This window comes from Pezoporus flaviventris, unplaced genomic scaffold (genome assembly GCF_033815535.1).
Source record: "Pezoporus flaviventris isolate CSIRO_AGI_PZ_B2104156 unplaced genomic scaffold, CSIRO_AGI_Pfla_v1 ptg000078l, whole genome shotgun sequence".
Classification (NCBI taxonomy): Eukaryota; Metazoa; Chordata; class Aves; order Psittaciformes; family Psittacidae; genus Pezoporus; species Pezoporus flaviventris.
The window spans coordinates 18,129,334-18,154,171 of record NW_026892626.1 but is presented as its reverse complement, the minus strand read 5'-3'; the positions used below and the strand labels follow the sequence as shown (position 1 = coordinate 18,154,171).

Genomic DNA, 24,838 nt, shown 5'->3' with positions numbered 1-24,838 from the left:
TGCAAGCCAAAGGTGGGATGAAGAGGTGGAGGAACTGGAGCAGAGCAAGGCACCAGCTTGGTTCTCCTCATTTGGAGCGCTGGGGTGGCAAATGAGACATCCCATTCACTGCAGGATTGAGGCACGGAGTCACCAGTGCCTTTGGTGAGCACTAGGTTCCCAAATACCTTTATGGATCCGGGCAAGAGAGCTTAAAACCATCACTGGAAACTGTGCTGATGGATCCCTGCGGCTTCGCTGCAGACCTCAGACCTGGCTCCAGTTCATGAGCAAGGACTGATTTATGTCTGCTTAGGTAGAAATGAGACAGATTTGGATGCGATTCAGAACGACTCGTGGCTGGTTTGAGGCTGAAGCTTCGAGCAGGGCTCAGTGCTTGTTCCGCAGGGGAAAGCCAGGCTGGGCAAGTGTTTCTGCTCCATGAACTGTATTTGGGGGTCTGGATCAGCACCCGGTGATGGGAGAGGCACTGCTCGAGGGCAAGGTTCCAGCTTTCTCCTTGCTCGGAGCATCTTTGGTTTCCAAGTCATCAGATTCACCTCGTGCTGTTGTAACTGGATGTGGAAGGTGCTGTGGGCAGGAGTTACATTAAGATTGCTTTTCTTATAGCAGTTGAATTTCCTTGGTTTAAAACATGGGTTGTGTCCGTACATTTTACTGCTTGGTTTACTCAATGGAGTAGGAGCTGGAATTCTCATACGGGGAAAATGGTGCTGGAGCAGGAGCTGAGCACCTCAGGGAGGGAGTTTTTCTTGGTCTCTTCTACCAGTAGCATTTCTCACTGGCTGCCCGGTTTGGAGCCACATCCATCTCTCCCTCCTTCCCAAATCCCCTCATTCGTGTGTTAGACCCAATACCTGGTGTGTACCAGGTAGTGCCAAGGTATACACCAAGCAGAGCTTGGGTGAACTGGTTCAGTGACGGGTTTGTGCATTGGGCCATAGGGGTTTATGGCCAATTCGTTACTCTGAAATGCATTAATTACTTTCTAATGAGCATCCAAACTTTGCTGATGCCAGCAGGATCTGGTGGCCCTGGCGTGTGGCTTCCACTCCCAGTTCCAGAAAGTTCTAAGTCATTTGTGTCCATTTAGAAGAGGAGAAACTGCAGGAAAGACTTGAAAATGGAAGGAGCCAAAATGGGGGGAACTTCTCTGTTCCCTGGAAGCTGTTGGGGGTCCCTTGCTCGCCAGTGGGATGCTGAGCAGGAGGGGAGGACGGAGGAGGGCAAAGAGCACAGCAAAGGGCTCTCTGCTCCCCGGAGCACGTGCCATAGGGGCACAGGCAGCCCTGCGGCGGTGGCCTCGGAGCAGCCATCTGGAGCAGCCCCTTCCTTCCCCATGGCTCCAAGAGGGCCGGGGCCGGGCCAGCCCCATACCGAGATCAAATAGACGCAAGTACATGAAATTATTCATGGCTCTGGGGACGTGTCTCGATGCCTCGTCAGCATCTGCAAATCAAATCAAAGCAGCTGTCAATGCGCTGCCCAGGGGGAAGGGCTGGCTCTGGCAGACATGTGGATTCCTCCTTTCTTCCTTCCTCAGGAGGGATCCCGCTGCTCCCGCACCTGCGATGGGGCTGGGACCCGAGGGTTGGATGTGGGGCTCATGCCTCTCGCCTTCCATCCATCATAGAGGCAAGGAGGGATGCCAGGGACCCTGCGCCATCAAGGGCAGGTCCTGCTGCCAGCACTGTGCCCTGGCTAATTGCCCTGGGCTAATTAGCTGCGAGTTTGCTGCTCAGGCCACCCTGTGGGCCATTATGGACCACCTGCAGCCATTGTCCCCTGGGACGTGGCACTGTAGGGCAGCAAGAGGATGGATGCACTGGAAATGCTGGAGGATGTTCATGGAATAGTTCTGGAACTTAAAGCTCACCCAGTTCCAATCCCTGCCACAGGCATGGACCCCTTCCACTAGAGCAGCTTGCTCCAAGCCCCTGTGTCCAACCTGGCCTTGAACACTGCCAGGGATGGGGCAGCCACAGCTTCTCTGGGCACCCTGTGCCAGCGCCTCAGCACCACTTTAACCCTGCAGTGCTGTGCCCTGTGTGGGGTTAAGCCATGGGAGAGAAAACCACCGTCTCCCCATGGACACAGAGATCCCTGGAGCATCCACACTGGATCTATCCATAGTTTGCCTGCATGGGGTGAGGTGGAGTGGGGATGCCTGGGGAGGAGGTGGTCCGAGGGATGGTTGCTGCACCCTTCACGCCATGTGAGTGCAGTGCTATGGGCAAACCAGCCCTGATGCTCTTGTGTTTCATTGTTTGTCTTTAGGAGCTGCTTTTAACCGGGCTGGTTTTCCTTTTGACCAACTGAGCACCAGGAAGGGGAGGAATTCCCATTTCTGCTGGCCACGTAACCTTAAACCCCCCCAAAACTAGAGTCTGTGGGCTTTTTATGTGCTTCCCATGCTCTCCTCCGCCTAGGTGGGAAACCAGGAATGATCAGCCCATTGCTGCGAGGGGATAATTTAGTGAAACCCAATACGTGTAATTTCTATTTGGGATTGAAAACAAAGACCTTGGACAGGCTTCTGGTGATCCCAGGGATTGGTTTTCCTTTATTTTTTGAACCAGCAATAGCTTTTACTTCTGTACAGCCTGCTCCATAAGAAACAGCCATTGGAAGCATAGAAGTATGTGCAGTGTATGTAATTGCGCTATGCTCACCCAGGGCACCCCAATAACCCTGGGGTTATCCCAGAGCAAACCAGATGCAGAGTCCACAGCTTGAAGAGCAATTTGTCCTTATTTATGGGAGCATCCCATGGATCCCCGTTACCTGAGGTATTAAAACTGTCACCGGCGCCCATCCTCTGGCTGCAGAAGAGCATAATTCGTGTTTCCCTGTCCTTAGACAGAGTCAGGTCGTAAAACACAAGATGCATGGGGAGGAGAGAGCGCATTTAAAGGGCTGATCCCGTTGAAAGGTGTAATAATCTCCTGGATTACTTGCCGGGGAAGCTGCGGGGAGATTTACAGCCTTGGAAAAGGATTATCAGCAGCCGCTGCTGCCAGCACATTTCTTCCTTTTCTTCTCCAAGAGGAAGGAAGCTTTTCATTGCATCCCTGCCGCTGGCGCCCGCCAGCGATGCTCCCCCCACAGCCCAACCACCGCGTCAGTTCTCACAGCTTAGAAGGGAGCTAAAAGGAAGCCACGCGATGCCAGGTTTATCCTTATCTCCGCGCTCAGGTGCGAGAGGGAAATTCAAGCCTGTGTTGGAATTATGCTGCTGTGAGCTTACATGAGACCAGCGCCTTCCCTGCTCGGAGCCTCAGGGTGCTGAGCTGGTGGAGGGGGTCTGGTCTTGTTCCAAAGAGGAGGAATTGATCCAGGGCTCCAGGAGCAGCCTTTGCGTGGATGGCACCAGGGCTGGATTTGCTGTGAGCCAAGCAGAAAAACCAACCCTGAGCATCCCTTGGGGACCAAACCCCAGTGTCTGCATCCCCCATCCCGGCAGGGCCAAACTGGTCCCTGGCAGAGAACAGAGCCCGAGGGAGCAGCATCCCAGGCTGGAGCCTAGGGCCACTCATGCACTAAGTTTGTGGGTCCTCTCCAGGGCTCCAGCCCTATGCATGAGGGATGGGATGGGACGTGCAGGGGGGCTGGTTGTGTTTGATTCATCCCCCTGGCAGGGAGGTGGTGGGCCGGGGCAGCAAAGCCCTTTAATTGTGTGCAATGAAGGCTGACAGTGCCGAGGCGCAGCCTTTGAGAGGGGAACTGAACCTTTAATTCCTGAATAAATCATCTCCAGTCTGTTGCTCCTTCATCTGCAAGCTGTTTGAGCGCGGGTCTGTATTCACTGCTGGGAAGGGTCATTTGGAGATCAGAGCCCTCGGCTGACCCGGGTCACAGGCAAGACACCTGCCACAGGCTGTCCCCATGCCCCCGGGAATGCCGGGACTCTGGAATCAAAGGGACACAAGGGACTGAGCCGGTAGAAGAGGGTTTCTAATTGCTGCCGGGCAGACGTGCTTCATTCCAGAGGGATGGAGAGGGCTCAGCCCTGCCCTTGCCTTCCATCAGCCCCGGTCCAGCATCCCAGCAAGGCTGGGTTTTGGGGATTCACATCACTGCTCTGTTCCTTACTTGATTCCATCGGTGAGCAGGAGTCCCAGAGCGGCTGTGGCTTTGTGCCTTGGTTCCAAGAGCACAGAGAGACCCGAGTGGTGCTGGTGCATCATAGAATTAGAATGGTTTGTGTTGGAAGAGACCTTAAAGCTCCTCCAGTCCTAACCCCTGCCTCGGGCAGGGACCCCTTCCACTGGAGCAGCTTGCTCCAAGCCCCTGTGTCCAACCTGGCCTTGAGCACTGCCAGGGATGGGGCAGCCACAGCTTCTCTGGGCACCCTGTGCCAGTGCCTCAGCACCCTCACAGGGAAGAGCTTCTGCCTAAGAGCTCATCTCAGTCTCCCCTCTGGCAGGTTAAAGCCATTCCCCTTGGCCTGTCCCTACAGGCCCTTGTCCCAAGCCCCTCTCCAGCTTTCCTGCAGCCCCTTTAGGCACTGGAGCTGCTCTCAGGTCTCCCCTTAAGGAGCCTTCTCTTGTCCAGGCTGACCAAACCCAGCTCTCTCAGCCTGGCTCCAGAGCAGAGCTGCTCTGTGGCTTCCTCTGTACCCCCTCCAGCAGCTCCACGAAGGGTGAGCAGGGACCATCTCTGAACCCCATGGATGCTCTCAGAGGCCGAACACCCCCTTTCTCCAGCGCTGTCCCTCCCGAGCAGGGAAGGAGCAGCTCCCTTATTAACTCTGATTTCTGCTCCTCATAATCATATGCTGTTCTGTGCATTCACCGGGAGCCTTTTGGCCTTAATGACCCCACTGGAATAACCATGCAAAGAGAAAAACCTTCGGGGCCTTGAGCTGCCCATAATTGCAACCCCAGCCATAAACATGAGCACGATCGTGATGCAAATGACAGGCAGTGGAGGGGAGCGGGTCTGGGTCAGAGCAGGAGCAGGAAAGGGTGCAATGCCCTGTGCTGTTGGGGGGCACCAGCCTTTTTCTCACCTTCCTGCTGGGGCTGGGCACTTGGGGTGTGCAGGGTCTGGGTGGCTTCATAGAAGGGTAAAGCAGCCAGTTCTTATCAGGGCTAAAAACTGGGTATCGAGTGGCCTGTGAAAGAGCCACTCCATTAGAAATGCTAATGCTGGCTCCAGCTTCTCCCCTTTCCCTGCTCCACATCAACCAGATCTTTATGTTAAGTTAAACACAAAGCTCTTCTGCTCCTGGCCCTTCCCGAACCCCCCCAACAAACCCTCCTGCTTTGCAGCCTGTGTCTTTAGCAGGACAAAGCAGCTGCCGAAGGGTCTGTGGTGCTTGGAGCCCATAGGGAACAGCCCTGTCCAGTGGTACCTCCCAACCCATCGCATCTTCCTTCTCCTCTGAGCTTCTTTTGCCACCTGAATCCCAGCCCAGGCACCTCATTCCCTGTGGTCTGTCAGTGGGAGAGCTCTGGGTGCCTTGTGGAGAGACCTTCCAGCCACGGCCTTAGCCAGAGGCTGCTTGGGGTCAGGAGGAGATGTCTGGGGATGCGCAGGGATGCTCCAGCTGGGAACGGGGCTGTGGAGGACCTGGCAAACCACTGGGATGTTGCATGTACAAGCCCTAATGAGGAGCAAAAGGCAGGGGGGTGCAAAGCAGCATTAATAAATGATCTTCCTTGTTGTTAATTGACATGTCTCAGAGCCAGCCCATGGAGGAGCCGAGCCTTGGCTCCCCTTCCGGGAGCATCACAGCATTACCATATTCAGGTTTCCCTGCTTAAAGCCAATTAGCTCCTGGCCAGGCCTGATTGGAAAGCCCTGGCCTCATTTGCACGGGTTTGAATGGTGAGAGAAGCAAAACTAATGGAGACAGGTCTGGGATGGAGCCGGGGGCTCTGCTGGACCTGCTGCCGCAGCCAAAGGGGCAGCAGGGAAGGAGACAGGGAATAGCACAGTAATTAGGGATAAAAAGGAACACGGCCTAATTTGCTCCTGGGCGGCTTGATGGTGAGTTCAGCCTTCCACGCCTTGCGCTGTGGTTCAACAGATGCCCTGATGCTTCCTTTGGGAAGAGGAGGTGATGGAGGGGTCCGGGGTGGGGGGTAAACCAGGCTGCCCACACATCTCCCACCCTGCTTTGGGGTCCAGCATCCCTTTGGCAGAGCGGCGAGCAGGGACACAAGGCTGGATTTATCCCTCTGGACATCCGATCCCCCTCGCTGCTTTCTCACCCCTTGCTTCCCAGCAAAGGTGCTGCTGTTTTCCCTGCCTGGAAGGAAAAGGCCGGGATCTTAAAGCCTACACAACTGGTTCCAGTTTAACAACTTCATAGCTGCCGTGCAGCCACAAAGGCAGCCTTGTCCCGCTGGGTGAGATAAGCCTGTTGGGGCGATTCATATGCAGATCCGGGTGGTACCGGGTGTCTGCTGGGAGAGGATAAATCTGTCCCAAGCCTTGTCCCCCTCTCCTGGTTCCAAACTGTTTTACATTTACACAAAAAGGGTCCTGTCCCTCATTGAGCCCCGTCCCGGGCAGCCTCTCACCCTGCCTTGAGAGAGGAGGTGCCTTGGAACCGGGTGCTGGTGGGTGTCCCCCTGCCCAGACAAGGCTGGGCTGGGCAAGCGGAGCTAAGCTGGGGCTGTCCTTGGCTGGTTTTGTCCCCTCATCACCCATCTCATCGCCTTGAAAGAGCCTCTTTGGTCCTGCAGAAAGCTCTCAACCATATCCCCTGCAGCAGAACCCCCCTGGCCTCTCGCTGGCTTTTGTTGGGGCTGGTTTTGTCAGCACTTGGGGTGTTTAATAATAATAATGGAAAGGCTTTTCCCCCTCTTTTCTATTCCACTTTTAGTGACACCATAGGGCCTGCAAGCCCTGATCTGGATGGCATCCGTCACCCTGTGGTTAACTGGGGTTTTGGGGCCTCACCTCATACTCCCAATGATGCTGGTGTGTTTTGGGGCATGAGTCATGGATTATCCCACATGCTAATGTGGGTGGGTGCTAACACAGGGGTACGCTTGGGCTGGAGACTTTATCACTGAGGTTGTCCTCTGATGGGCACATCCATTACTGCATGCTCTCAGCTTGATGCTGGAGGAGTTCTCCTTCATCTGCAACAAAATCACGCCAGAGTCAAGGAATCCTGAACCGATTGACCCTGGAAAGTTTTGTCATCCCAGTATTTGGAAGTTTGCTTTGCTTATTGATTATTTCATGCAGCTCTCTGCATTTTCATCAGGGCTGTAAGCTACTGCACCTTGCTACCTCTGCAGAGGAGGTAATTCATCTAAATGAGGGCGCCTGGGAGCACAGCAAATCTGCAAATTCCCACTGATTATAATAGAGGGAATGTCCTGGAGAGCTTCAGAATCCCTTGAATTGCGTCTGGGTTGGAAGCAATAAGGGGATGCTACAGACTTGCTGGCTCAGCCCTCAGTGCATGGCCACAGCAGCCAGTGCAGAGCAGGAGGTGACCACAGCCTGGAGGATGGGAGGAGGATGAGAAGGGTTCACCCGGATGGATTGAAAGGAAAACTTAGTCAAATGATGTGTAAATTTAGACATTTTCGATCCCTCTCTGTGATTTTGCTGTTTCCTTTCACATGTTGGATATCTCTTTAGGAAACCCCACCTCTGATGCCTCTCAGATAGTGGTTTTACTACTTATTAAAATTGAAATGGATCAGCTTAATAGGAAGGCAAAAGAGTTTCATCCTTCCTCTGGGGCACATGGAGCATACATTGAAGTACGCTTCCCCTCCAAGGTTTCTGAGGTGCTCCCCCTCCCTGCAGTGTCATGTACCTGTAGGTGATGCTCAGCATTCCCAATGCACTCTCTTAAGAATTGGCTGTGAATTTAGTTTCCAGTGCTAAAATGGGGCCTGCAGCAGCCTGGCCTGCTCTTTGCCAGTTTAAGGCAGATCTGGAGGGAGACAGGGGTCAGCAATAATTAACTGGGGTCATTTAGGGGGAAGTAGTAAGGAGTTAATGAAAATGTGAAGTACCGCAATTATCTTGCAAGTGGCTGGGAGTGACTGAGCTGCTGAGGAAGAGGAGGTGTTGCACCATAACTGCTGGGAGGCTGCTGCTGTGATGTGGTACTGGGGTGATGCTGGGATCCAGCTCCTCTGGTCGGTGGAGGTGGAGTTACCCAAGAGTTTAAAGCAAAACCTACCTGAGGGTCCATGTAAGCACTGGTTTGCAGAGCTTATGGCTCTGATGGACCAGCCTTGAGGTCCATGGAACATCACTACCCTATTGCTGTTCCTGGCTGGGGACATGAGGCTGTGTTAGTGGGGAGGAAGGTCTCTGCACCCCATCACGGCTCACACGCACAGGAACTGCAGCTCCAGCAGAGCTGGGAATCCCTGCCCCACCATGGGCTTTTATTAATGATTCTGTTTTAATGACATTTTAATTAAGCCAAGGATGCTGTGGTTTGCTTTAATTACAGTAGGTGCAGTTGGTGTGAGTTGAGAAGCCCTTGGTCAGCAGGATGAGGGCAGGGAAGATGCTGGTACTGATGGCTGCACGTTGCCTGTGAGGAGGGGGATCCAGGAGGCCCCTCCACCCCACAGACCCCCTAGTGATGGTCCCAGCACCATGAGGCTCACCCTGGCCCTTGTCCCTCTGCAATACGGAACAAGCAGGGTGAAATGGCTTTTATTGACTCTTTTACTGAGGCATCTGGCTCCCATCGCTCTGCTTTATGTCCTTGGGAACACCATGATGGCAACAGCAGCAAACCCAAACCATCGCCTTGTCCCAAAGCTGGGCACAGCCCTGCATTCCTGAGCTCGGGTACAACCAGTGCTGGGCTCTGGAGCACAGCTTGAGGAAAAGCAGTTTCACGTGGACTCTCTGGGATCCCAAATCACGTCATCCCAAGGGCTTGCTAATAAATGCTTTATTGCAAGGAGCTATTTTGCTGTGCAGAGACCCCAGTGTTACAGAATCATCGAGTCACAGAATAGGGTTGGAAAAGGTTGGAAAGGGCCAGGGAAGCGCTGCAGAAATTCCTCAACAACCCACCCAGAGGAGCTGCCTGGAGCAGCCTGGCAACCCCTGTGCCAGGTTTCTTGGTGTATTTAGTGTTAAACACACTTTGGTGGTGTGGAAGCCCAAGCAGCAGGCTGGAGGGGTGCTAGGAGCTGTGTTCAGAGATGTCCTGTTGGGTTTGCTTTGCTCCTGGCAGGGGATGGGGCTGTAAGAGCTTGATCCTGGTTTGGGAAGGTGCTTCCCAGTGGGAATCATTGAATCAGGGAGTGGTTTGGGTTGAAGGGACCTTAAAGCTCATCCAGTTCCAACCCCACCTTCCACTAGAGCAGGTTGCTCCAAGCCCTGTCCAACCTGGCCTTGGACACCTCCAATGCCCACAGTGCGCACCTCTATGAGCACAGTTATGTGGGGCAGTGAGGAAAGGTGCTGGAAAGGATGGGAAAACACCTTGCTGCCCTGGGATGCACGTACCCCACAGGGCATCTCGCCTGCTCGGGCATCACAGGATCCAGGGATCAGAAGTGGCTCGGAAAACAGTGGCGCTGCCCAAAACCATAGAAGGAAAAGAGGAGGGAAAGCCATAAGTGGCTTTTGCCTCTTGTCTGGGGGAGGGAGCTGTGCAGGGCCCAGCAAATGCTTTTAATAAAGTGTTCTTTCCTGCGTCCAGGGGAAAAATCCCAGAAACCTCAAGCCTTTTCCCATTACATAAGGAACAGATGGGGCTGGGCAGAGCCTTGGCTTCCCCACAGCTCAGCCCTGGCTGCAGCATGGCCGGTCCCCTCCTGCTGTGGGATGGAGCATGGGATGGGGACCACTAAAAACCCCTGTGCTGCCTCCAAGAGCTGGCCCTGCTGTGGGACCCAGGTGGGAAGGTCCATCCTCATCCTCATCCTCATCCTCATCCTCCTGCGCTGCCACCATTCCCTAAGCAGGGTTTTGGAGCTCTCCCTGCCCTTTGTGGGTCAGGTTGGCCTTGAATAAGCATCATTAAGCCCCCGCCTGGGTGAGGGAGATGGATGCATGGGGCAGGGGGATGCTCCTCGCCTTTCCTGTAAGCCCTAAGGGACACAGGCTGGAGCAGCCCCGTGGGCACCTTGTGTTTTAAAACCAGAATTCTTCCAAATTGAGGCAAACTGGAAAATCCTCATAGGAAACAGTGCCCAGTCCCAGCTGTCTCCTTTTGGTCAAGTGAAACATCTCAGTTAGACTTGATTTTTATTGGCTTAATTTTAACATAAAATCCCAGGCTGGTTTGGGTTGAAGGGACCTTAAAGCTCATCCAGTTCCAACCCCTGCCACAGGCAGGGACACCTTCCACTAGAGCAGCTTGCTCCAAGCCCCTGCATCCAACCTGGCCTTGTCACAGTTAATATCCTTGGTGCTCATCCTACGATCCCTTTGGGTATAGAACCACTTGGGTTGGATCTCTGTGTGCTTGCTGCCCCATACAAATGATCTTGGGCCAGGACAGTGGGTGTTTGCTGGCTGGGTGAATGCAGGCATTTAGACAGCAGCTCCTTCACAAGCCATGTCATCACTTGGTGCCTCTGTTTCCCGTTGTAAACCAGCCCTTGCCTGCTGGGTTAAGTGCTCTGCCATCTGCTAACTAAAGTCCTAGCTAGGAGCAAAACCCCATGCTTATTCTTTCTATGCATTATGTGTATCTGAGCAACCTGCTGTAGTGGAAGGTGCCCCTGCCCATGAAGGGCTCTGGGGCAGGTGCCTGTGCTGGTGACAGCAGGGACCTGTTCTGCAGCCCCTGGTTCTCCTCAGGGCTGGGTAATTTCTCCGGCAATTAACGCCTCATTAAAGTGCAGGAGGGAACAATCAGGGCAGTGAGCTCTACCCAGCACAATGCTGGGCCCTGACAGGGTTTTCTGCCTCTTTGTAAAGAAGGAAACAGTCTTTTTCTGGCCTTAACTGCTTGCTGGCTGGAGGAGAAGGAGGTGGGAGCCCTGGTGGGCATCTCCATCCCCAGCTCTCACTACGGCTTAGCCTGAGGATGCACACCCCATAGCGAGATCTTCCTCTTTGCAACCCGATGTGACGCGTTGGCGCCTCTGGGACATGATGGGATGGGAAGAAACCAGCCCCATCCCAAAACGTGTGTGTAACCCACTGGGGTGAGGAGGAAGAAGCGAGAGGGATTTCCAGGGTTGGGAAGGAGGCTGAAGGGGACCGACTGCCTGCAAGTGCCCTCTGGATGGTGCTGCTGGAGGGACAGTGGCAGGGAGTCCCTTACTGGGGGCAGAGCCTGGTGGGGAGGCTGAGACAAGGTGAGCAGAAAGGAGAGACCCAGGTATGGGGGCTCCTCAAAGGCTTTTGAAGATGAGGAGGTGACTGATGGGATGTGACAAGGCAGTGCTGCTCACTGGCAGGAGGGGAAGGAGAGAGGTGGTTGTGATTGGAGACCCTTGGCCATTCCTAGCTGCGTTTTGGGGCTTGCACCTGTGTGTTCCCATCACAACACCACATCGGAGCCTCTGTGCCTTGAGCCCTGACCAGGTCCCTTTGTCTCCCCAGGAGCCTGATGCCGCGCACACTGGAGGGGCAGATCACCATGGAGAAGACTCCCAGCTACTTCGTCACCAAGGAGGCTCCTCGGCGCATCTACAACATGTCCCGGGACACAAAGCTGATCGTGGTGGTGCGGAACCCGGTCACCCGCGCCATCTCGGACTACACACAGACGCTCTCCAAAAACCCCACCATCCCCAGCTTCCAGGCCCTGGCCTTCAAAAACATCAGCACGGGACTGATCGACACCAGCTGGAGCGCGGTGAGGATCGGGATCTACGCCAAGCACCTGGATAACTGGCTCCAGTACTTCCCCCTCTCCAAGTTCCTCTTTGTCAGTGGGGAGAGGCTCGTCAGCGACCCGGCCGGGGAGATGGGCCGTGTCCAGGACTTCCTGGGTCTCAAGAGGGTGGTGACGGACAAACACTTCTATTTTAATGAGACCAAGGGCTTTCCTTGCCTGAAGAAGCCAGAGGGCAGCAGCAAGCCCCGCTGCCTGGGGAAATCCAAGGGGCGGGCGCATCCCAAAATCGACGTGCAGGTGGTCCAGCGCCTGCGGGAGTTTTACAGACCCTTCAACATGAAGTTTTATCAGATGACAGGGCAGGACTTTGGCTGGGACTGAGCCATCCATAGGGCAGGCTGCCACGGTGGGACCTGGTCTGCCCCAGCAGTGTGGGGGGCCAGGACCACAGTCCAGGGATGCTCGTGGCTGCCGCGGTCCAGGGATGCTCGTGACCACCGTGGTCCAGGGATGCCCATGGCCACCCCACCAGCAACCTCCTCCCTTCGTTCTAATTTATATTGGACCTTTTCTGGTGAGAAATGGACCCTTCTGGAGTAGAGAGAAATATTTAAAGAATAAAACCACAGATGCCCCCTCTCCCCTCCCCAACCAGATTAAATATTCTTCCATATAAATCGTGCTCATCTCTATTAACTGTGACCATTCTGGCTGGGGAGTGGGAGCAGGTTAAGTGTGTGGATGGGGGGACGTGTGTGCGTGGGGATGACACCTCTGCCATCCACAATAGAAGCTTTGGGAAGCAGTTGGGCTCTGGGGCGTGTGGGGCAGTGGGTGAGGCTGGCCGAGGGGCAGACCCCATGTGTGGGGTATGTTTTGAAGACAGAAAACAGTCTGCAGGAGTTTCCTTAGTTAAGGAAAGCAATTAGAGGCAGTAGCTTTGAATAAATGCCAGGTCTGGGTTTAGGGAGAGACCTTGCAGAGGGAGAGGGAGTTGTATATCACATACCTTCTTATGTTCCTGGAGTAACCCAGATGATAAAGCAGGGAATTTCTAACCCTGAGGATGAAATTCCCTGCTTCCCTCTAATTCACCCAAGCAAAGCAGGCAAAACCCCAGCCTCTGCCCTTTCAGCTCAATAATCACAATAGATTTTGAAACCTGCAGCCATAGGAGAGCCAACATGGGAGGCTGCAGAAATTAGTTTAATCTGAGTTAACTACTTTTCCCCTAATTAAAGATGGGGAAAGCATTTAATTAACTCTAATATCTCATTAGTGACTTGTATTTGTCTCTTTAATGAGCTAATTACATGTTTTCAAGGGCCCTCCTGCTCTGTATTGTTCACAAATACACTTTGGCTGTGGTTTCTTCTATCGTGCAGCATCCCAAAGCTGGCCATCCAACCTGGCCTGTCCTGCCAGGTGTGCTATCACCTCCCCTCCTTGCTGTTGCTGTCATGGGTGATGGAGATGGTGGGTACCACTTCTCCCAGGATGCACAACAGGCACCAGCCCCTTTCCTCCCAGCTCCAGGGAGGTTTTACACCAGCACAGTGTGATTTATCCCACACAGTTCTCCCTGCTCCCATGTCCCTCCTTTGTGCCCCTTGGAGGTGACACGTTTTCTGTATTGATGCTCCAGGCTATAGCTGAGTTTGAACACATTTGTTCTATTCATCCCCTGGGACGAGTGATGTGCAGGGATGGGCTTAACATGATGTTGGAGTTAAATGCAAACAGTTGCCTGTTTCAGAGCATCATGTTGTTGGTCTATGTGTGTGTGAGAGGCACAGGGACAGACACAGATGCCATCACTGTGGTGCCAGTGCCTGGGGTCTTTATGGCCCCGGTTAAGAAACGGAGATATTGTAAAAGAATAATAAGAAGGGATGAAATCAGGGCTGTTTCTCCTGATTAACATCCCAGAGCCCTCTGAGCGATGCAGGGTGGGCTCAGCACCCCATGCCCATTGCAGGGTCCCCCCTGGGACTGCGAGTGCTCAGGCCACGGACCCGCTGGGGGCTGGATGTGGAGCGGCTGGAGCCCGTTGTCCCCAGCACTGGCAGCTCCGCATGATGGACTGCGCTCCGCTTGTTTAGGTTTTGTTTCCAGCCCCGACATTCGACCAAATTATTCCCCACCAAGGGCTTTAAAGTTTCCCAAGTGCCTGTGAAAGCCTGGAAGCGCTGATAGTGATCCTATTTCTCAGCTGAGTGACTGCATTCAGCCCCAGCCATATTGATATGCAAAACGTTAAGGGTCCCGGCTCTAAAGATGGTTTCTGTCTGCCCTGTGAAAGGGACCCATACTTTTTTAAAGCCCGGGCCTTTCTAAAGCTGCACAATACCATATAGACTATGCCATTTAAAGCATCTGAAGCGACCCAAAATGTATTGAAAGCTTGCTTTGCAGACTCATTAAGACTACTCAATAGGTTCTGGCAAATACGGTGCCGGGGCTGACCGCAAGTATTAAGACTTTTGAAGTGTTACACAAACCCCCTGCTTAAACTAATTGCTGCCCCGCAGCTCATGAGGTCAAGTATTTGTATTCATTGCCTCCGAGAGGAGCCACTTATGGGTCTGTCCAGGTGAAGTCTGCACTTCATTAGATCAAGACAATAAAAGCAGCTTGGGGTAGGAAGGAGGAAGATGAAATCTCCAGGCTCTTCCTCGGAGATCAAGCACAGGGCTATGTCCTTATGCCCACCACGGCAGAGTTTTGGGTTGTTTCTGGTGCTTTCAAGAGGAGTGATGTGCTTCCAGGCAAAGGAAGGGTGGGCATTGCTGGAGCAGTGGTGATTTGAAGCTCCACTAAGATGCTTTGCTCCCCAAGGTCAGGTAGGTTCCCTTCACCAGCCTAACTGAGATCCCACAGTGTGCTAGTGTATCATGTGTTTCTCATGTCTAGGCAGAGCAGAAGCCACTGTTGCCATCGCTGCCTCATCCACCTAATAAAACCCCTAGATTCAGGAAAGAATCAGCAATTGGTATAGTGAAGGTATCAGTGGAGACACCACACGGCTCTTGTGCCATCTTACTGACAGCTCAGGACTACCAAGGAAAAGAAACTGCCTCTTTATTGTAGGTTCTTTGATGGAGCATATTTGGGACCCCTTCCCCTGATAACAGGCAGTGGGCTCATAGGGAAACCTAAGCTGAACCCCCCTTTGCAGTGGCTTTTGTGCTCATCAGTGTCAGCCCATGGACCCCAGCTTTGGGGCTGCCGCTGATGAGTGCGGGCAGGATTTGGGGGTCTCACCCCCGTGCATGGGAGGTGTTACAGGGACAGGAATTGTTCTGAAGCACTCCCAGAGGCTCAGGGACAGGCATCACCCTGTGTCTTTCTGCACAAGGAAATAAAGTTCTAAACAGATGATGCTGAGATGTCTTCTGTGTGCCTGTGACTGCTGGGGAGGGGACACGGTCCCATACGGATGCTTTTAGGTCTTTCTTATTGTATCTACCTCGGATTGATAAGAATCCCAAACCTGGAAGGTGATATTTAACCCCCAGGCTGCTGGGAATGTGCTTAAAACTCAGGTGAGCACCCAATCCACTGGTGCTTCCCTGGGGAATTGTTCCTAAAGGAGCTCCCAAGAGTTTGGGCCCTGGTGTGCCCACATCTGCTTGCCCAGAGGACAATGGCAAGATGCCTTTGGGGCACCAGGATACATGGGGGAAGTGCCTGTGAAGAGGATGATGGAGACCCAGCGTTGCTGCCAAGTGTGGAATGAAGTTTTCATCCCCATCTCGGTTAACCAAAGTTTCCATTTCTAACCCTATTCTTGTTTTGAGAATCCAGCTATCCAAAACCTTGTGGTTCCTGTGCCCTGGGCCTCCCTTTCCATAAGCCGGGAAGAGCAGGGTTTCAAGAGCTTTCCAAAGCTTTTATTTACTCCTTTTTCTTTTATACCAAATTTAGGACAGGAGGGAAAGAACAAACATAGGAGGGGAGAAAAAAAAAAGTCCAAAAGGAAGACATTAAACCTCCCCTGTCTCTGTTTAGGTCTGCAGGAGAGCAGCAGGGCTGATTTGCAATTACACATTTCATCTTACAGTGCTTTGGAACGTTTTAGAACCAGGGGAAGCCAACTTTGCCCTGGAAACACCCCATCCATCCCCATTCCCTGCCTGCTGCAGTGTCCTCAGGTGGGGCTCGTGCTGCTGGGGTGTGTGGGGCACCTGCAGGCTATAAATGCAGGGAGATGGGAGGCTAAATCATTCCTGAAGTTCTGGGTGTTGAGTGCTGTCCTGGTTTGAGAGCAGGAGCTGGCTGGTAAGGGGATGTGGGGGTACTGCTGGGGATGTTGGGCATCCATTGTGCTGTTTGTGGGGGCTCTAGGGCCAGTCTGGAATGGAGCATTGTGGTTGTGTGCAGTGGTGCTCAGAGAGTGCCTGTGGGTGCTGGAGCACCTCAAGGTATCTGGTGTTTGTGCTTGGGGTGTCCAAGAGGAGCTTTGTCTGTCCCGTGGTGCAATAATGCTCCTCCCCAGGGTCACTGGTGCTTCTTTGGTGCATGCTGGTGGCCTTCAGGACACTGCTGTGCTTCCCAGTGATAACCTGCAAATCCCTGCTTATCCAATGCTTGAGGATGCCCAGAGCCATGCTGCTTCTTTCCTCAGGGTGCCCCGTGGCTGCCTTGCTTCCCAGCCAGCACAGAGGAGAAAGCCCTTGTGAGGGACACAAGTGTCTCCTCGCAGTGTCCTGCCTTCCCACCAAGCCCTTTGGCACCATGCACAGCCCTTGAGCAGCACCATCTCCATTGGCTTCTGCTCTGGTTCCCATCTCCATACACAAAATAACTGCCATATTCCCCAATAGACAAGAAAATGCCCACGCTGAGGGAGAGGCTGCTGTAATTGCAACCATGTGCCCGGTGGTGGCTTCCAAGTCATGGAGAGCATGGGCTGGATCCCACATGTGGGCACAAATAACCACCATCAGGTGTAGGCAGCCCTGGGGTCCATTAATGTAAGGAAGAAAACAGAGTACATGGTGCTTGTGTCTAACGCAGGAGCGAGCTGGGCTGTTGTGGTTCAACCTCTGCCCTGATGCTGGGTGAGGCTGTTCACTGCTTCAACATGGTTGGGGTAAGCTGAGCTCCGCCTGTGTGCTCTGGGAGCCTGTGAGCAGCAGCAGAGTGCTCGCAGGGAAACAGTAATTACTGAAATAACGAACCAAATGAGTTATCTGTGAGCATCCTGATGGGATAAATACCTGTCTGAACCGGGACACGGCACACTGCTGCTGGGCCCCCACTGCGAGGGTGGCTCTGAGGGACCCCACTGCAGGGTCCCCAAACACTGTGACTCCCTAAAGCAGATGTGGAAGATGCGCAAGTGATGCGGCTGCTGGGAGGAAACCAGCTCTGCTGAGTTTATTTGCATTTCTTGGTGCAAAAAGAAGTCGTCTTTGACCCGTTTTGGAAATGCAAGGTGCTCCTCTGTTCAGGTCTTCAATCTTGCCTGTGCATTCAAGTAGACGTGGTTTCTGGAGGAGAAGGGATGCCAGTCTCAGCATCCTCCTGTGCAGGTTGAACTCGCTTGCAGGGGTGGTTTGGAATGCTCTGGTCACCCCCTCTGTGTGCATGGGGTTGTCCCCATCCTACGTGGGCTCACTGAGGTGCTGTGACAGATGGGGTCAGGAAGAAGAATGTCCCTTTGCTTGCAGCATCCTTTTTGCCCACTCCAAGAGCAGTGATTGTGCTTGTGTGAGGGGGCTGAATCCTGGCTGGGAGCAGCACAGCCCCGCAGAGCTGCCCCATGGGCTGTGCACCCTTGCACAAGCTCAGCACTTCCCTTGGCTGAGGCGAGAGCTCTGATTTTAGTTTCCTTTGATTAGAAACAGCAACACTGCCTCACATAATTAATCACTTCATATCAATAGAGAGGAGGAATTGGGGCCTTTGTGGCAAGCTTTCCCCTGGCAGGAGGCAAGCTCCAGACCTTAATCATGTACCCCCATTGCCTGGTATGGGGTAGAAGGAGATGCGTGGGATGGGGCACTGCCACCATTGCTCCTTTCCTGGAGGGCATGGACACACAAAGTGGGCAGGAGGAGGGGGATGGATGGATGAAGGCTTTGCAGCTGGCTTGTGGCAGGGCACGGAGAGGTACCACAGCTCATTATGTGAAGGCCAATGTTAGGGGTGAGCAATGGTGCTGGAGGGTCTGATTCAGCCCTAATTCACTGTAGCTGGTGAGGGATGGTTTAGACCAGGACCAGGTGATATTTTGCCCCATCACCATCATCCACACAGGCAGCTGCAGCCTCCAGCCTTGCCTGAAAGCCAACAGGGAGAGCATTATCCACTTCCCCCCCCTTTTGCTCTGAGTGCAAACTTCCATGTGACAGCAGGGGCTGATTGCTGCAGAGACACCCCGCAGCAGCCGCAGCATGCTGCTGGCAGATGCCAGCGGGAAAGAAAGTGTGAGGGATGGAGGGCAGCGGGAGAGCGGCCGGGAAACTGGGAAACTCTTCTGGTGGGGATGGGAAAGGAGCTTGTGCAACAGCCAGCCTTTAATTAAGGGTCTTTTAAAGCGTTTTCCCAGCTGGTTAACATTGCCTTGCCATATTGGAGTGGTTTAGAAGCAATGCTCCTCAGGAATGACTCCCTTCCTGTCAGCCCTGTGCGCGGGTGATGGGTCCCCCCACGCCTTCCGAAGAGTGAGGCAGAGAAGAGAAGGCTCAGAGGAGACCTTGGAGCAGCCTTTCAATACCTAAAAGGGCTGCAGGAAACCTGGAGAGGGGCTCGAGACAAGAGGAACAGGCCAAGGGGAATGGCTTTAACCTGCCCAAGGGGAGACTGAGATGAGCTCTTAGGCAGAAGCTCTTCCCTGTGAGGGTGCTGAGGCGCTGGCACAGGGTGCCCAGAGAAGCTGTGGCTGCCCCATCCCTGGCAGTGCTCAAGGCCAGGTTGGACACAGGGGCTTGGAGCAAGCTGCTCTAGTGGAAGGTGTCCCTGCCCGTGGCAGGGGTTGGAACCGGGTGAGCTTCAAGTCTCTTCCAACCCAAACCAGATTGTGTGAAATAACCCCAGTACCTGTCCTAAAGGCAACAGAAGTCTCGGCTGTGCCAGCCTCTGTAAGCCTGTCCCCTCCTTGTCTGAGCACAGCACATGGGCACACACCAGCCAAACCCATAAAACACTGATTTAGCAGGTTTTTTCCCCACTTTTGCATCCCTGAGTGCAGCCATGGATCTGTGCTTGGCATCCTGAGCTGTGCCCCAGCCCCAGGCAGGAACCTTTTTCTCCCAGCACTTCTCTTCCAGCCCTCTCTAATATTGCACTGTTCAAGTTGCCTTTTAGCTTTTATTATGATTCTTCCCAAAGATAAGAGTGCTGTGGAAGCCGAGGGAGCCCCGGCATCAACAGTGTCAATGGAGTTGACACGGCGGGGAACCTCACGCTCAGAGGAGGATGCCGCTCAGCCATGCCGTCACTCAGTCCAGCTTTGAAGGGACCAAGAGAGCAGACTGCAGTGATGCTGCCTGTTCCAGGGAATGCCTTCCTGGAAAAGGGGGATATTTCCCTTTGAGCAAAATGCCCCCAGCCCACTCGCAGCCAGGTTTGCATCATCTCCTCCTCTGCAAAAGCAGCTGGTGGCCGAAACCTCAGCAGGAGGAAGAGAGAAACCTTAGACAGGAACAGCATCAGTTTGCACTCATGCCTAGAGAAAGGGTTAAGGTTAGAGAGAAACACACAAAACTGGCTTTTAAACACAGGCAGCTCCACACGCAGCACGCTCCACAGCAGGGTTTGGCACCCACAGATTTCCGCTGAGCCTGGAAAGGCTGGGAAAGCCCATCCATGGGGGAGCGGAAAGAGAGGGAATAACCTCCGTCTGCAAACACATCGCTTGCCCTTGCAGGCAGCCTCAGCACGGATGGGACATGCAGCACCCCCAGCCTATATCCCCATCCTTGCTCCCGGAGCTTAAACCTAATGAGAGAGCTTAAATCCTGATAATATCGGATCCCTGGATTATTTACAGAGCATCACAACATCCTGGTGTGCCAGTGATTCATGGGGTACTTTCTTCCCCTTCATTACACGAATAACTTTCCCAGTGAAGCAGGAACAGCGCATCCCAGCACACCCCTCGCAGCCAGTGGGAATCTCAGCTCTTGCCTCAAATAGGATATTGTACAAGGCAGTCTTGTTGCGGTGCATGGGATGAAGGAGGGAAAATCTCCAGGAGGATGTGGGTGAGCAGATGAAGCTTTAAAAGGCAGAACAAGTCCCTGGGTAATTTCAGCATAAACACCTCTGTGCAGGTTTATGTGCCCAGCTGGCTGGTGGGCAAATGCCTTCACTCTGGAGCTCATTTCTGCCCTCTGTGAGTGCAGAGAGCTCCCCATCCTTACACCCAGTTATAGAATCCCAGACTGGTTTGTGTTGGAAGGGACCTTAAAGCTCACCGAGCTCCAACCCCTGCCACGGGCAGGGACACCTTCCACTGGAGCAGCTTGCTCCAAGCCCCTGTGTCCAACCTGCCCTTGAGCACTGCCAGGGATGGGGCAGCCACAGCTTCTCTGGGCATCCTGTGCCAGCGCCTCAGCACCCTCACAGGGAAGAGCTTCTGCCTAAGAGCTCATCTCAGTCTCCCCTCTGGCAGGTTAAAGCCATTCCCCTTGGCCTGTCCCTACAGGCCCTTGTCCCAAGCCCCTCTCCAGCTTTCCTGCAGCCCCTTCAGGCACTGGAGCTGCTCTCAGGTCTCCCCTTAAGGAGCCTTCTCTTCTCCAGGCTGACCCAGCCCAGCTCTCTCAGCCTGGCTCCTGTTCAGACCTGTCCGAGCTAAGGGCCAGCTGTTTACCTCCTTGTGGAGGGTGTGATCCTGGCGCAGGCTGCCCAGGCACCGGTGCTGTTGGTGAGCAGGGTAATGTACAACCAGATGTAGGCACAGGCTGCAGCAGTGCCCAGAGCAAGCGCCTGTAAGCGGCAGAAACCATTCCAAGTCCAGAGAGGCTTTGCAATAATTTCCACATTCCTTAATTTTTCTCAAGAGGGGAAGAGAGGCAAGCCTGAAATAATTACCCACACAAGCACTCATTGAAATGTTCTTTACTGCGAGCACTGATCACTTACTGTATTTAACAAGACAATTTTGGTTCTTGGCGCAGAAAAGCAAGCAATGATTAAAGCCCTTGTTTTCAGGATCCATGAGCCAAAGCACAAAAGTCTGTCGCTGGATCCAAGTCGGAGCTTGGCAACCAGCTCCTACGCAGGGAGTGGGCCAAGGTGAAGTGGCTCTGCTCAGTATCTGTAGGGTTTGGGGTGACGGGGAGCATGCTGGGTGCTGGTCCTCCCACTGATGCTGTGTGCATGGGCATGTGTGGCAGTGGGCACTTTGTGTTCAGCCCTGGAAGTGAGTTGGGGTATTTTGCAGGAGGTGGAAGATGCTTGGGCTCCTTGGGGCTGTGGAAATTTCCTTGATGGTGGAAAGGAGCAGGTACCAAGCTTGAGGACAGTGTTTGAGGGCCAGTGGGTATCTGCTGCCATCTGTCTCTGTGGAGCCAGAAAGGATTTGGAGGGAGCCTGAGAAACCAAAAGGCCCCGGTGTGTGGAGGCAGCAAGGTAACGCAGGGGCCTTGGCTGGAGGCAAAGCTGTCCCACAGCTTATGCTATTTTGGTCTCGAGGGTGCCTCATGCTGTGCCCATCTTCTCTGGGGCAGTGTCCAGCTAAGCTGGAAGGCACTGTCCCCTCGTGAGAGGCGTCAGGGTATTGCACTTGCCCCAGGGTACAAGGGAGCAGAGCTGGTGAAAGCACCCTTTTGTGCTGTGTGTGTTCCACCCTGCTCAGAAACACTGCCCCGAGATGAACTGGGATCAGCAGGGCCAGAGCTGCAGCATCACAGGAGATGTGACTGCAACAGTGCTGTCACGCACCCAAGTGGGGAGGCTGCAAGGTGCAGGGCCCCTCTGTTAGCAGAGGGTGTGAGGATGCTGCAGCAATCCCCTGGTTTCACAACTCCCTTGTAACCTGCTCCCGTCCCTGATATTTGGGGTCTTCTCCAAGACTGGCTTCGTGGCTGAGACATGAGTTTGATGTGAGATTATCTTCTCTGGGAGGTGATGTTTTTGCAGCAAAGCCAAGAGGAGCTGCCCATGAGGGCCCATTGGGACAATCCCGTATGTATCACATGGTGCTGAGGGTCTCTCCTAAAACCAGGCTGTGCTTCAGATGCTCAGCATCCTGTGGTGATGGGCAGCCCTGTGAAAGCCAGGGGAGGGTCTGCTGCAGCACATCCCCTTCTGAGGGTCTTTATTTTACACTCAGGCTGTTAAAGCTGCTTGCTGAAGTCAATGCAACGTCTTGGTGTGAGTGTTCCATGGAGGCTGAGTGTTGGTGTCATGTCATGGCTCTGTGCTGGGCTTCTGGGAGAGATGGTATTAGTATTAGTGGGGTGAGCTCTGCTTGGTGTGGACAGGCAGCTCCAGCAGTGCTGTGGCTGTAGGAGCTGGGCATGAATTTGTGCCTAAGAGACTAGATTTTTGCTGGCATAAATCAGCCTTGTTTGGTTCAGTGCAGCTGTGTGATTTAGACCAGGTCAAGATCCGGTTCAGGTCCTCCTACTGTGCTTGTTAAGCTCCTGTCCTTGAGGATGGTGTCAGTTCACCTTTGAGCTAAGATAAATGACTCTCAGTGTAGCAACACTAAATCTACCCAGCCTTGCGCTTGACTTTCCCTGTCTCTCTTCTTGCTACAGGACAGGGAGGGCTTCCAGGGAAATTGGGGTTGGAACTGGATGATCTTTAATGTCTCTTCCAACCCAAGCCATTCTAAGATTCTGTGAAATACTTGGGACAGCTGAGAGACACAGTTCTGCATGGACAGCAGTATCGGAGTCCCCTGGTGCCTTTCCCCTGGAAGAAGTGCAAGAATTCAGACATTGAATAAATTTCACAGACATTAACTATGTTAATCAAGCAATTGCTTGTACATGGGGCTGTTATGTGCTGCCTTCCCCTTCTCCTCAAGCATGGTCAAATCAAACCAACAAATGACCCTCGCAGGGAGCTTTTGTTTCTAGCAGTGGCCTCCTGGAGTGCATGGTGCTGAGGGTGCTGTGGGGATCCAGCTCCCTGGGTGGCTGCATGTCCCTTGGTGTCTCTTCTCCTGCCTGGATGCAGTCAAGCAGTTGTTTTTTTGTCTGTCACTGCCCTTCTGGCATGAGCAGGGAGCATCCCATGTCCCCAGGGATGTCCCTGCAGTGCTGGCCACCCTGACTGGGAGCCTTGTGCCAGCCAAGAACTGCACTGCCTCTCTTGGCTTCATTTGGGATGGCAAAGAGCACTTGAGAAGCAGCTCTGTCAGCCTGTGCTGCTGATGCAATCCTGCCAGCCCTGGCAGATGGGCAGCCTCCAGCAGCGTCCTCTGCTCGCTTGGATGAGTTGTGCTTGTTGGACTTATTTACTGCGCTGATCAATGAATACTATATGCAGCGGGCTGTATTTCATGACCACAACGCTGTACATGTGCCTAGTTCTATATTTCAAGGGCATAAATAACACTGGGGCATCAGCAGAAATTAAAACCAAACGGAGATAACTTAGAACAATTTACACCCAGAGTTTTTCAGCACAGAGGGGGAGGAAGGAAAGAAACAGTGGCTTCAGACGACACTCCTGGCCTGTGCCCTTCACTTCATCCAGCCTTCTCCTGCCTTTCTGGGTACCCATGGCTCTGGCTTTGCTCCAGCTGAGGTGGCATTGGCTGTTTCCTACCAGCCACCTGCTTTCCCTGCATCCCACTGCACATGGGAACATGGTCCTAGGCCGGCTGCTGTCACATGCGATTCAAAAGCCCCTTTTGGCACATCCTGCCTGCCCTCGGATGGTCCCAGCGGTGACATTGGTGTGCGTTTCGCTAGTGAGCATGTAACCCAGCAGTACGGGCTGCAGTCACCCGGTTGCTTTGTTTCAAAACCCAGTATAGATTGAATTATATGAAAGCAAACTATAATAGAGGGGTTATTGAGTGCAACCCCCAAAACACAGGCAGCGAGAGCTCGATTCCTCTCCCCTCTGGTAGCGTTTAAGCGTTTCCCCTGCATCGGTGACGCAGACGTTCTTCATAAATCAGCGGAGGTAGGAGCACATTTGCTCCTCTGTCTTTGAAGAGGCGTCAGATCTCTGAACAGAGGCTTCTTGCTGGGTGATCCTCTGGGGCTGGTTCTCATTTCCTCGTAGGAGGTGGGTCTGGAGCCCATTTTGTGCATTTGGGATGGCTTGCGGGGGGAAAGGGGGAGGAAAATGAATGACTTTGCTTCGTCAAAAAAAGCTTTGACTTGACACCACGAGCACTGTGCACCATTAACATCCCACTGACACAATTATTTACCAGGAAGACGCAGATATTGATTTGGCAGTAACCGCACACGGCAGGGCTGAGGCTGTGGGATGCTGATAGGCTCCATAAGGGCAAGCCAGGCTCACCATGAGCCTTGGTTTGGGCTGATCCTGCCTCAGTGCTCTGCAGACCTGACCCTGTTGGGTTTAGTCCACATTACTTTGGGTACTGGTGTGGCTTTTGTCCCTCTGGTGTCATTGCTGGCTTTGCTGTATGCCTAGACACCCTAGGAGGGTGATGGCACTGAGTGATGTGCTGGAGCTGGTGGGGAGCTGGTGATGGTGAGGGATGTGAGATGGCCACACTCCTCACTGACTACTGTCAGTCCTTTCTGGCAGGTACATCTTCTAAATCTTCTGCTCAGTCTCTGGAGGCCTTTGCTAGATGTAAGCCCCTGTTATGGATCTTTGCTGGCAATTGCGTATATGTGACCCTTTGGAAAAGGGGATTGGAAGGATGGAGAGAGCATGGGATGCTTGCGGGTTCCTGGATGGGAAGTTGCTGCTCTCTGCTGCAGGACCCCTGTGGTGCTGGAGGATGCTCAAGGCTGGTGTAGCTCACACTGGGGCTGGTGGGGCCCCTGCGCTGTGTCTGTGCTGTAACAAGGGGTTGCTCCCTCTGGTAGCTGCTGTCAGCCCATGGGAAGAGCCTCTGGGTGCTTCCAGCCTTTGGCTGCACTAACTCCCAGGTGGATGGGGATGAGGGGTGGTACAGGGGAACTGGCTGATGGGTTG

The 24,838-nt window shown here is 53.5% G+C and overlaps 3 protein-coding genes across 3 annotated transcripts in view; 2 read left to right on the top strand and 1 right to left on the bottom strand.

The window, feature by feature from the left end:
* The window catches only part of HS3ST6 (heparan sulfate-glucosamine 3-sulfotransferase 6), a 32,341-nt gene extending 19,428 nt beyond the window's left edge, over nucleotides 1-12,913 (top strand). The window contains exon 2 of the mRNA XM_061473311.1: nucleotides 11,509-12,913. Within this exon, the coding sequence (XP_061329295.1) occupies nucleotides 11,509-12,127 (619 nt within the window). The 3' untranslated portion in view covers nucleotides 12,128-12,913. The remainder of the gene's footprint in view (nucleotides 1-11,508) is intronic.
* The window catches only part of LOC133279790 (uncharacterized), a 188,526-nt gene that overhangs the window by 24,360 nt on the left and 139,328 nt on the right, over nucleotides 1-24,838 (bottom strand). The gene's annotated exons all lie outside the window — the stretch shown is intronic.
* Nucleotides 1-24,838, top strand: part of MSRB1 (methionine sulfoxide reductase B1) — a 68,863-nt gene that overhangs the window by 41,858 nt on the left and 2,167 nt on the right. The gene's annotated exons all lie outside the window — the stretch shown is intronic.